Consider the following 12,500-nt stretch of genomic DNA (forward strand, 5'->3'; position numbering starts at 1 on the left):
GCATCATCATGTCGCCGGTGATGAATATGACCAGGATGAAAACAGAGGTGCTGTGAGTCTAAATGGGAACGGCAGAGAAATTCCCCGATGTGAAGACATTTGTCTTTTCAACATGGAGGCGAACGAGCTGCTGCGTCTCGTCCGTCCCTGGAATCACATCATGAGCTCTGTCCCTTCTTAAGCAGAGCTGTCAGCATGTCAACATTCAATAACAATTAACAGATGTTCGGCTAAAGTTTAAAACCTGTTACTCTTTAGAGAATACAAAACATAATAGTTTGGGCTTGCAGCTGTAGATGTTATCTGTAATTTTCTCTACACATTTCTGACGGTATGGAGGCGGGCTTATATCGACACGTCAGTTATCTTCACTCATTATTTCCTCATTGAGGATCAATCTGCGTCTCCTCCGACCACGCCTCATTGGAGGACAGAGGCGAGGAGACATGAAGGATCCTTTTAACCGTTTTGGAACTTCCTGAATGATGGCGGCTGCTTTTTGGATGTTGTCAGCGACGAGACGAAGCTGTGAGGATGAGACGAAGGACGAGACGGAGGACGAGACAGAGGATGAGAAGGAGGATGAGACGGAGGATGAGACGGAGGACGAGATGCATTTTGTCCAAATGGAGTGAGCCCAGTCAGTTTAGTGTGAAGTGGAGGAAGAGGAAGCGTCACATCAGATCCCGTCTTCGACCCGCCGCTTCTCGCTGCACGCGGTCAAGATTTCCTCCAACATTTTGAACACATTGCATTTGGACTTGAGATACAAATAAATACAAATGAACGTCAGTGAGATCTTGAGGCGGTTTGTACGCAGCGCACCAGGTGACATCAGACAAATTGTTTGTGCGGACGAGTCACTAAAGTGTTGGTTCAGTGAAGGTAAAGCTTGGCCACGATTTGGAAACTGGAAACTGTTTTGTGAGTAACGTTCCTGCCATGCTCTGATGATAGAGACGGAGAATGAGAGATTACAATGAATTCATTTGTATTTTTCCTTGGACTGAACCAACGCAAAGTATTGGAGTCACTTCCCATTAGGCAGAGAGTCACACTGAGCAGGAGACACTTCTAACCTGGCTGTTATAGATTTAGACTTTATTAACTAACAGAGAATTCTCCAGTGTTCCTCCATGATGGAGACACAGCTGGCTGATATCAGATTTGCGACTCACCTGTAAAGCCGGGCTGCTAACTGCAGACCTGCCTGACTTCTTCTTCTTGTTAGTTTTGTGGCGCCCGGACGCTCTGAAGCGTACTGACCGTCTGTCTCGTGTTGTGCAGGAGGAGCCGGGCGAAGAGGCGGAGCAGCTCAGCAGAAACAGCAACAGAAGCAGCAGCAGCGCCACCAAGAGTCTGAGAGACGCCGAGCCTTCAGTCCAGGTGCTGAGCTGGAGCTGCTGTTAACTATCTGATAGTGGTTACTGCATCAGGAAGCTGTCAACTAAGTCTTAGTTGTTGCTTGATTAGGAATCTATTGACAAAGTCTTAGGAATCTTGACAAAGTCTTAGTTGTTGCTTCATTAGGAATCTATTAACAAAGTCTTAGGAATATATTGACAAAGTCTTAGGAATCTTGACAAAGTCTTAGGAATCTATTAACAGTCTTAGTTGTTGCTTGATTAGGAATCTATTGACAAAGTCTTAGGAATCTATTGACAAAGTCTTAGGAATCTATTAACAGTCTTAGTTGTTGCTTGATTAGGAATCTATTAACAAAGTCTTAGGAATCTATTGACAAAGTCTTAGGAATCTTGACAAAGTCTTAGGAATCTATTAACAGTCTTAGTTGTTGCTTGATTAGGAATCTATTAACAAAGTCTTAGGAATCTATTAACAGTCTTAGTTGTTGCTTGATTAGGAATCTATTGACAAAGTCTTAGGAATCTATTGACAAAGTCTTAGGAATCTTGACAAAGTCTTAGGAATCTATTAACAGTCTTAGTTGTTGCTTGATTAGGAATCTATTAACAAAGTCTTAGGAATCTATTAACAGTCTTAGTTGTTGCTTGATTAGGAATCTATTAACAAAGTCTTAGGAATCTATTAACAAAGTCTTAGTTGTTGCTTCATTAGGAATCTATTAACAAAGTCTTAGGAATTTATTAACAGTCTTAGTTGTTACTTAAACAATGAATGAACAAAGTCTTAATAGTTACTTAGATATCAGTTATCAAAGTCTTAGTTGTTACTGCGTTAGGAATGATGGAGTGGTTACTTTGTTAAGAATGAATGAAATAAACAAACTCTTGGTGGTTACTTTGTTAGGAATCAATTAACAAAGTCTGACTGATTACTTAGGAATCAGCTAACAAAATCTTAGAGGTTACTGTGAAAAAGTCTTAGTTGTTACTTTGTTAGGAGTGAGAGAGAGACAGAGAGAGAGAGACACAGAGAGAGAGAAAGACACAGAGAGAGTTTTGTTCTAAATATCCCAGAAAGCCGCTTCCTGCTGACTGAATCAGGACATGGACACTTCTCCTTGACCCAGTCAGCTGTGTGTGTGTGTGTGTGTGTGTGTGTGTGTGTGTGTGTGTGTGTGTGTGTGTGTGTGTGTGTGTGTTGTCTCCTCTAGAAGCTGAAAGCTGCAGATTCTCCAGACAGTGAGCTGCAGGCTGCCAAGGCCCCACTGGAGCAGCAGGTAACGACAAAACACTGGAGTTAGATCATCAGACAAAACCTGAAACACCTAAACCAGATTAAACATGTAGCCCAGAATAAACACCTAAACTGGGCTAAACACCTAAACCAGACTAAACCTTTGTTAAAAGGAACAACTAGTAATCCACATATCCAAACATCTGTCCACATCCTGTCAGCATCTGTAAAGTGAATGTGTTTTATAAGGTGTTCAGTATTTTACAGCACTACTCTACATGTGGAGCTGCTGAATTAATCATAAATGATCATACAGCGAGATTTTACTGTATGTTTCCACGATTAATAATTAATTAATTTGGCAATATTGAAGTGTTTGTTATATTTCCCGGTGTGGTATATCAAGCGCTCCCATCACTCCTGACCAATCACAGCCTCTGAATGCTCAGCGTGCGTCATGTGACCAAAACCAAAGCTGAAGCAGCAGAGAAACCTGACGGAGCGTTAGAGAGGAAACTCCTGAAAACTCCTGAAAACACTTTAGTTCCTGATTCTGTTCACAGATTCTGACAGTTTGTCTTCAGGTTGAACTCCAACATAATAAAGCAGGAATTATTCATCATTTGAATTTAGTAAATAAGGACACAGTAAGGAAGACAGTAAGAGAGAAAACACGACTTCCTAGCTGCTGCTGCTTTGAGAAACACTGCGCTGAAAATAAATGTCATTTTGTTTCGTGAAACCGAGACAAACATTCGTGATCAATCATTTTGATCACAATGTTCGGCAAAATAATCAAAGCTTACCTTCACACCACCAGACTCTGCGTGTGTGTGTGTGTGTGTGTGTGTGTGTGTGTGTGTGTGTGTGTGTGTGTGTGTGTGTGTGTGTGTAGCTTCTAGACTGTTACTGTGAAGACGATGCACATTTTCACATCATTTCTATCTGCTGTAAATTCACTTCCCTGCCTCTTCAGTTGTTATATTGATGTTGTATTTATTTTCTGTGGAAACTATTGATATTTCATTTCTATTGTTTTTAATGCTTACTCTCTATTCTATTTGCATCCTTTTATTCTAGTTTCTTTTCCCTGCTGTATCCGACACCATTTCCCTACAGGATCAATAAAGTTTCATCTGATCGGATCTAAAACACTCAGACCAGGCTGAACAGAGTGTGTGTGTGTGTGTGTGTGTGTGTGTGTGTGTGTGTGTGTGTGTCCAGTCCTCCAGGTCACACAGCAGCTCCAGTAAACAGACAGCAGCCTCCCCCCCCCTCACCAGCCCCGACCTGCAGACCGCCAGCAGAGGTACACACACACACACGCACACACATACACACACACACACATGCCAAACTGAAACTTATTGAACATTTATGAGTCTGAATATTTTTATTTATTATAATAATACTAATAATTTCCATCCTTCCCTCTTTCCTTCCTTCCCCCATCTTTACTCCCTCTCCTCCCTTTCCCCCCCCCTCCCATCTCTCCTCACCCACACACACACCTTATACATACACACACACACACACACACACACACACACTCACACTCAGACCCGTCCAGCTGCCCGGTGGTTCCTGGTCAGGAGACGCTGCTGGAGATCAGTAAAGGTCGATCAGGACTGGGACTCAGTATAGTGGGAGGCAGAGACACCCAGCTGGTAACACACACACACACACGCACACACACCCACACACACACACACACACACACACGCACGCACACGCATACACACAGACACACACACAGATAGCACACACAAAAAATACACATGTACAGGCAGATAGAAATCTACCTGACATCCCACTGTGTGTGTGTGTGTGTGTGTGTGTGTGTGTGTGTGTGTTGTCCAGCCATAGCGACGCGTGTTGTCATGTTGTCGGATCTCATTTCCGCGTCATCTCTTTGTATTTCAGCTCTTGTTTTTCATAATTCGTCGTCTGTAATGTTTGTCTTCACTTCTCATCTTGTAGTTTGAATGCAGCAGCTGACTGATGTGTGTGTTCACCTGAACGTTCAGTCTGCACACACACAAGCTGCGATCCACACACACAAGCTGCGATCCACACACAAGCTGCGATCCACACACACACAAGCTGCGATCCACACACACACAAGCTGCGATCCACACACACACAAGCTGCGATCCACACACACAAGCTGCGATCCACACACAAGCTGCGATCCACACACACACAAGCTGCGATCCACACACACACAAGCTGCGATCCACACACAAGCTGCGATCCACACACACACAAGCTGCGATCCACACACACACAAGCTGCGATCCACACACACACAAGCTGCGATCCACACACACAAGCTGCGATCCACACACAAGCTGCGATCCACACACACACAAGCTGCGATCCACACACACACAAGCTGCGATCCACACACAAGCTGCGATCCACACACACACAAGCTGCGATTCACACACAAGCTGCGATCCACACACACAAGCTGCGATCCACACACACAAGCTGCGATCCACACACACACAAGCTACGATCCACACACACACAAGCTGCGATCCACACACACACAAGCTGCGATCCACACACACACAAGCTGCGATCCACACACAAGCTGCGATACACACACACAAGCTGCGATACACACACAAGCTGCGATCCACACACACAAGCTGCGATCCACACACACACAAGCTGCGATCCACACACACAAGCTGCGATCCACACACACACAAGCTGCGATCCACACACACACAAGCTACGATCCACACACACACAAGCTGCGATCCACACACACACAAGCTGCGATCCACACACACACAAGCTGCGATCCACACACACAAGCTGCGATCCACACACACACAAGCTGCGATCCACACACACACAAGCTGCAATTCACACACAAGCTGCGATACACACACAAGCTGCGATCCACACACACACAAGCTGCGATCCACACACACACAAGCTACGATCCACACACACACAAGCTGCGATCCACACACACACAAGCTGCGATCCACACACACACAAGCTGCGATCCACACACACACAAGCTGCGATCCACACACACACAAGCTGCGATCCACACACACACAAGCTGCGATCCACACACACACAAGCTGCGATCCACACACACACAAGCTGCGATCCACACACACACAAGCTGCGATCCACACACACACAAGCTGCGATCCACACACACACAAGCTGCGATCCACACACACACAAGCTACGATCCACACACACACAAGCTGCGATCCACACACACACAAGCTACGATCCACACACAAGCTGCGATCCACACACACACAAGCTGCGATCCACACACAAGCTACGATCCACACACACACAAGCTACGATTCACACAACGCCCTTTTTAAAATCTTCTCATAGCATTAGAGTATTAGAGTGTGAATCTCTGTTAAAGGTCCCAGATGATAGGAATTCAAATGTTCCTCGCTATCCATATATGGTCAAAGATATTTAATGAAGACATTATCAATATGTGATTTCTCTCTCTCTCTCTCTCTCTCTCGCTCTCTCTCTCTCTCTCTCTCTCTCTCTCTCTCTCTCTCATTGTCTCTCTATCAGGATGCCATAGTGATCCATGAGGTTTATGAGGAAGGAGCTGCAGCGAGAGACGGACGACTCTGGGCAGGAGACCAGATACTGGAGGTGTGTGTGTGTGTGTGTGTGTGTGTGTGTGTGTGTGTGTTTCTCTGTCTGCCTCGTAATATCAATCAGAAACTAATTATGTATGTGACAAAAATACTAATGCATGTAGTACGACTATTACTGCTACTATTATATTGAAATAATGATAATATATGAATAAAGATAATGATATAATAATGATCATTTGCATTGGTAATATTGTCAGAGCAGCTGCTGAACTTGTCATCATTCATTCCAGCTCATGAAACTGTTTTAAATGAAATGTTAAATTCCTCCAGTCTGGCTGTGAGGCAAGAAAATGAATCGAATAACTTTAATAAGAATGAGACGATCTGAACAGCAGCAGGGAAATATCACTGTGGACAGATAATAAAGTTATGATGATGTCTTTTCTGTTTTATTATGAGTTAATTTCAGATCAGACAGACAGGCACAGACAGACAGACAGACAGACAGAGAGACAGAGAGACAGAGACAGACAGACAGGCAGACAGACAGAGAGAGACAGACAGACAGACAGGCAGACAGACAGAGAGACAGAGAGACAGAGAGACAGAGACAGACAGACAGACAGACAGACAGACAGACAGACAGACAGACAGACAGACAGAGAGACAGACAGACAGACAGAGAGACAGAGAGAGACAGACAGACAGACAGACAGAGAGACAGAGACAGACAGACAGACAGAGAGACAGAGAGAGACAGACAGACAGACAGACAGAGAGACAGACAGACAGACAGAGAGACAGAGACAGACAGACAGAGAGACAGAGAGAGACAGACAGAGAGACAGAGACAGACAGACAGACAGAGAGACAGAGAGAGACAGACAGACAGACAGACAGAGAGACAGACAGACAGACAGAGAGACAGAGACAGACAGACAGAGAGACAGAGAGAGACAGACAGACAGACAGACAGAGAGACAGACAGACAGACAGAGAGACAGAGACAGACAGACAGAGAGACAGAGAGAGACAGACAGACAGACAGACAGACAGACAGACAGACAGAGAGACAGACAGAGAGACAGAGACAGACAGACAGACAGAGACAGACAGACAGACAGACAGACAGACAGACAGAGAGACAGAGAGACAGACAGATTTCAGATTGTGACACACAGTTGGCTGATAAATTTAGACAATGTCTCCCCCTGCTGGATGTATATTACTGGTAATACTGCACTACCAATACTGCCACAACTACTTCTACTACTACTACTGCTACTACTACTACTAAAAAATGGCAGATAGAAGATAAAAAAGGTAAAAACAAAAGAAAAACCAGTTGAAGCAGAGATTTCCACCTTTGGCCTTGAGTCAGTAAGATGGATTACCAAGTTTTATGTGCTCCATCTATATGCTAAGGTGTGTGTGTGTGTGTGTGTGTGTGTGTGTGTGTGTGTGTGCGTGTGTGCGTGTGTGTGTGTGTGCGTGCAGGTGAACGGGGTGGATCTGCGCGGAGCGGCTCATGAAGACGCCATCTCGGCTCTGCGTCAGACTCCGGCTCAGGTCCGCCTGACGGTGCTGAGGGACGAGGCTCAGTACCGAGACGAGGACAACCTGGACGTGTTCCAGGTGGAGCTGCAGAAGAGGAGCGGCCGGGGGCTGGGCCTCAGCATCGTGGGCAAGAGGTACGCCTGAAACCCAAAACCAGACCGCTCGCTCCTCCTGCGGTCACCTGCGTCTCACACCTGGATCCTGTCTAGATATTATTACACTGTATCACATTCACACCAAACATTAAAGGTAACATTGAGGGAAACAACTACCAATAAGAACACAAATCCATTATATTTCCAAAAAACAATCAGATTTTTCCCTTAAAGGTCCATATGATGTAAAGCAGGACTCCCTCTCCTCTGTGATGATAAAGGAGTTGGATGTGTATCTAAACATGGTGAAAGTATCAAAACTAAATCCACACAATCCATATTAGAAAAGCGAGCCTCTAAACGAGCCGTTTGGACTTCCGTAACTTTGTGGCGTCACAAAGGTTCGCTCATTATCATTTCTGTAAGAAATAATAGACTAACAAAGTGTTTTTTTCAAAGCGGTCGAGCGGTCGTCATCGTTTATTACCGGAGAGTTTTCCCTACCTGTAGCCGCCGGGCCGCGGCGTCTCACGTTTCGCTCTCGAAACGGTTAGCCGATCGGAACGGAGGGTCGTGAATATTAATGAGCCTTAAAGACACGGCGACAGAAACGGCCTGTTCTTGGTAAGGCTCAGAGAGATGCTGGAAAATGAACGTGGAGAAATGGATTGAGAGTGTTTTTGGTTCATGACACCACACACACAGCTTTGAATGGACAGAAAGACACTAAATAAAACTCTGGACAGTGGAGGATATGGAGCTTTAAGTCCGGTATTCACACTGAAGTCAGATTTCTGCTTCAGCAAAACACAGGTAACTCTGCAGGTTACTTCCCTTGTCATGTTGTCGCTGTCATATGAGAACCTCATACTTTACTTTATTTCTGTAGCTCCTTTTAAAAGTAAGCTTAGAAAGTGCTTCACAATAAAAAGTAGTACTAAAAACATGAGAACACGTCACACAGACAAAATCAGAAAACCAGACACAGTTTTAAGAAAACACATTCACTCTCATTCATAATGGCGAATAGGATTGACGGCAGCCTTAGTTGTAAAGGGGAAACATTCTATATTGATTGCGATCTATATTGGAATATTCTGTGTGTGTGTGTGTGTGTGTGTGTGTGTGTGTGTGCAGGAGCGGCAGCGGTGTGTTTATCTCGGAGGTGGTGAGAGGAGGAGCAGCTGAGCTGGACGGACGGCTGATGCAGGGAGACCAGATCCTGTCCGTCAACAGAGACGACACGAGACACGCCTCCCAGGAGACTGTGGCCGCCATACTGAAGGTCTCACACACACGCATACACACACACACACACACACACACACACACACACACACACACACACACACACACACACACGCACCGCCTTATTCCCTCATATTAACACATTACTAGGTCAGATTACCAGAGGTGTGACCAAGTCAACTTTGTCAGTCTCAAGTCTCGAGGCACAAGTCTCAAGTCAACTCCCAAGTCTAAATGCAGATTACCAAGTCAAGTCCAAGTCATTAATGTCAAGTCTCAAGTCTAAATGTAGAACAGCAAGTCAAGTCAGAACAAATCAAGAGTCCAGTATCAATTTAATATCTTAAAGAAAACTAAATATCTAGGACTTTTCAATGCAATATGGTTTTAATAGGATAAAAACTTGGTAAGAGCATCATGAGTTTGATTTCTATAATCAGTTTCAACTTCAATAAATTCAATCATTCCATACAAATTCAGAAAACAGAATTTAAATTCAGTCGTCCGCTGGAACAAATCTCATCACTTTCAATCTAAGTCATTTACACAAACACAAGATCTCAAGTCAAGACTTTAGAAACCTTTTCAAGTCATCAAAGTACAAGTCAGAGTCAAGTCCCAAGTCACCAGAACCCAAGTCAAGTCAAGTCTCAAGTCTTCTCTTCATGCATCAAGTCAAGTCTCAAGCTATTCAAACTGTGACTTGAGTCCCCACCTCACCTGAGATATTTCTCTGTTTATAAAGAGAAAGCAGATTTGTCTCCAGCAGAGATCAAACTCTCCACTAGAGGACGCTGTTGTTCAGTCACTTCTGCAGGTCTCTGTCCTTTCTGTCATTCTTCATTCTTTCAACAGAGGATTATGTGCAAACCGTGTGTGTGTGTGTGTGTGTGTGTGTGTGTGTGTGTGTGTTGCAGTGTGCTCGGGGGCCGGTGTTGTTGGAGCTCGGCCGACTCAAAGCAGCTTCCTGGATTTCCTCCAGACGAACCTCGCAGGGAAGCCAGGTGTGTGTGTGTGTGTGTGTGTGTGTGTGCACGTGTTTATGCAACATGAGGTTTAATGGTTGCATGTTTGTATAATTACTTAGTGTGTGTGTCAGCTGTGTGTGTGTGTGTGTGTGTGTGTGTGTGTGTCTCACCTCTGTCTCCCTCTCAGATGAGTCATGTTAGTGGGAACAGCTCCAGCGTCGTGGCTCCGCCCCTCCCGCGACCCCCGACCTCTGCCCCCCCGACCTCCGACCCCCCCACCGCCACCTCCGCTGACCCCCGGCCCCTCAACAACAGCAGGAAGGCCGCCGGTGACATCACTTCCTCCTCCGCTAACAACACAGGTAGGGACGCTGACTTCCCCTCAACCCGCCTGCCTGCTCCTGCTGCAGTTAGGCATTTACTACATTTCCCAGAATGCCTTTCAACAACCACCAGAGAAGGAGGGAACTAGTTACATTCAGCTGTGGGTTTTACATGAGAGAGAGAGAGAGAGAGAGGGAGAGAGAGAGAGAATGTGACAGTAAGAGAGAGGGAGGGAGGGAGAGAGGGAGGGAGAGAGAGAGAGAGAGAGAGAGAATGTGACAGTAAGAGAGAGGGAGGGAGGGAGAGAGGGAGGGAGAGAGAGAGAGAGAGTCGCCCTTTACTCAAAACTCAACCTGTCTTGTTGCCGCATTGCATTCTGGTCCGTTGAAGCTGCAACAGAATGGACCCAGAAATGCACGTTACATCACCAGCAGCTTCATTTATCTGAAACACTCACACTGAGTGTTTCAGATGAATGGACGCGGCTCATTGGTTCAACATGTCGTCGATCACCATGACAACAGAGTCTGAACTCTGAACCTCTGACTGAGAGAAGCAGTTCCAACATGAGCTGCCTGTTTATTGATCTGACATTTCACACTTTAAAGCTATAACTGAAATAAATAATATTAATTAGATTAGATGAAGCTATTGATCCTGTGGGGGGGGATGAACCCTCATGAACCCCTAATTAACTGATATTGATCCTATAATATTGATAAGTGCTGTTGATCCTAATTGTCTCAATCCTGTTATGTTTTTTTTTTTTTTTAAATACCAATCACACAGCTTTTAGCTTCACAACTGACTGGAAACCCAGTCTGTATCAGTGTGTGTGTGTGTGTGCGTGTGTGTTTGTGTGTGTGTGTGTTTACCACTGACACTCTGAGGCTTTCAGTACTGCCTGGTTAAATGTTAATCACTCTATTTTTCTCTTTCTTTGTGTGTGTGTGTGTGTGCGTGTGTGTGTGTGTGTGTGCAGTGACAGATGCTGGCATGCGTACAGTGGAGATCACGCGGGTAAGATCATCACACACACACACACACACACACACACACACACACACTCCTGTTCTGTTACTTAACTTCCCTCCAAGTAGAAACAGTCTGCAGATTTTCTGACCTCTGACCTCTGGACTTGATGATGTCAGCAGCAACACAGTTAATACAGAGGAAACGAGAGGTGGACGGTCCAATCCTCTACTTTAGGTGCACAGACTCGACCGGTGAACCGGTTGTTTTGTTGGGTGTAAGTGGACACACACTCGCTCCTCGCCTCTCGCTCCTCGCCTCTCGCTCCTCGCCTCTCGGTGTGTCAGAACGCTGAAGCGGTGGAAGCAGCGGTCGCTCGCTCAGCCTCGAGGAAAACAGTTTGTTATAGACAACGTTTCAACTAAAGTCTTCTTCAGGGTTTCTGTGCAGTATGGCAAGAAACTGGGTGAATATAAAGGACAGACACACGTGTGTATAATCACAGGGAGGAGTTTCACATTAGCATATTGTGTCACATTCACACATTCATAAGGTATATCACGAATCACTATTGATAAAACCAATATATTCATAAAAAGACACAACATATCACTGTAACAGGAATACAGCCTGTATTATCACAAATAAGACAACGTGCATTGAGAGGAAAAAAGACCTCATGGCCATAAAGGAATTAATATTACAACCACTAAAATACATCACAAGACAAACAATATGTTATCAATAAATAAAGGACAGAGTGAGGGAAGCCGTCTTGGTCGAGACGGATCTAGGCGATAAACTCAATACACAGTCGAAGAAAAGATTTCAAATCAAAATCAATATCCAAGCCCTCGGGGGTGAGGGTGTTGAGCGTATGGATCCAATACGCCTCTCTGATCAATAATACATTTCACATAATCATAAAAAGTTCAAGACCGTTCACCTCTGGCTGAGCGGGCGCGGCGTGTGCGTGATGCGAGCACGAACGCCAGCCAACCCACCCGCTCCTCCACGTCTCCTCGCTCACCTCTCATTGAAAATGAATGAGGACCGGCAGACTGTCGCGGCCCAAAAGCCTGCAATGAATTCAGGAAGACTTGATTTGATTTAATAAATGATTA

General features: G+C 45.1%; 1 protein-coding gene across 1 annotated transcript in view; it reads left to right on the top strand.

Annotated features, from left to right (window-relative positions):
• The window catches only part of patj (PATJ crumbs cell polarity complex component), a 54,480-nt gene that overhangs the window by 33,914 nt on the left and 8,066 nt on the right, over nucleotides 1–12,500 (top strand). The window contains exons 6-15 of the mRNA XM_078285624.1: nucleotides 1,288–1,386; nucleotides 2,579–2,644; nucleotides 3,826–3,910; nucleotides 4,162–4,268; nucleotides 6,181–6,264; nucleotides 7,710–7,903; nucleotides 9,002–9,149; nucleotides 10,030–10,116; nucleotides 10,268–10,442; nucleotides 11,387–11,424. Of these exons, the coding sequence (XP_078141750.1) occupies nucleotides 1,288–1,386; nucleotides 2,579–2,644; nucleotides 3,826–3,910; nucleotides 4,162–4,268; nucleotides 6,181–6,264; nucleotides 7,710–7,903; nucleotides 9,002–9,149; nucleotides 10,030–10,116; nucleotides 10,268–10,442; nucleotides 11,387–11,424 (1,083 nt within the window). The remainder of the gene's footprint in view (nucleotides 1–1,287; nucleotides 1,387–2,578; nucleotides 2,645–3,825; nucleotides 3,911–4,161; nucleotides 4,269–6,180; nucleotides 6,265–7,709; nucleotides 7,904–9,001; nucleotides 9,150–10,029; nucleotides 10,117–10,267; nucleotides 10,443–11,386; nucleotides 11,425–12,500) is intronic.

Source organism: Centroberyx gerrardi, chromosome 9 (assembly GCF_048128805.1).
Source record: "Centroberyx gerrardi isolate f3 chromosome 9, fCenGer3.hap1.cur.20231027, whole genome shotgun sequence".
NCBI classification, from domain to species: Eukaryota; Metazoa; Chordata; class Actinopteri; order Beryciformes; family Berycidae; genus Centroberyx; species Centroberyx gerrardi.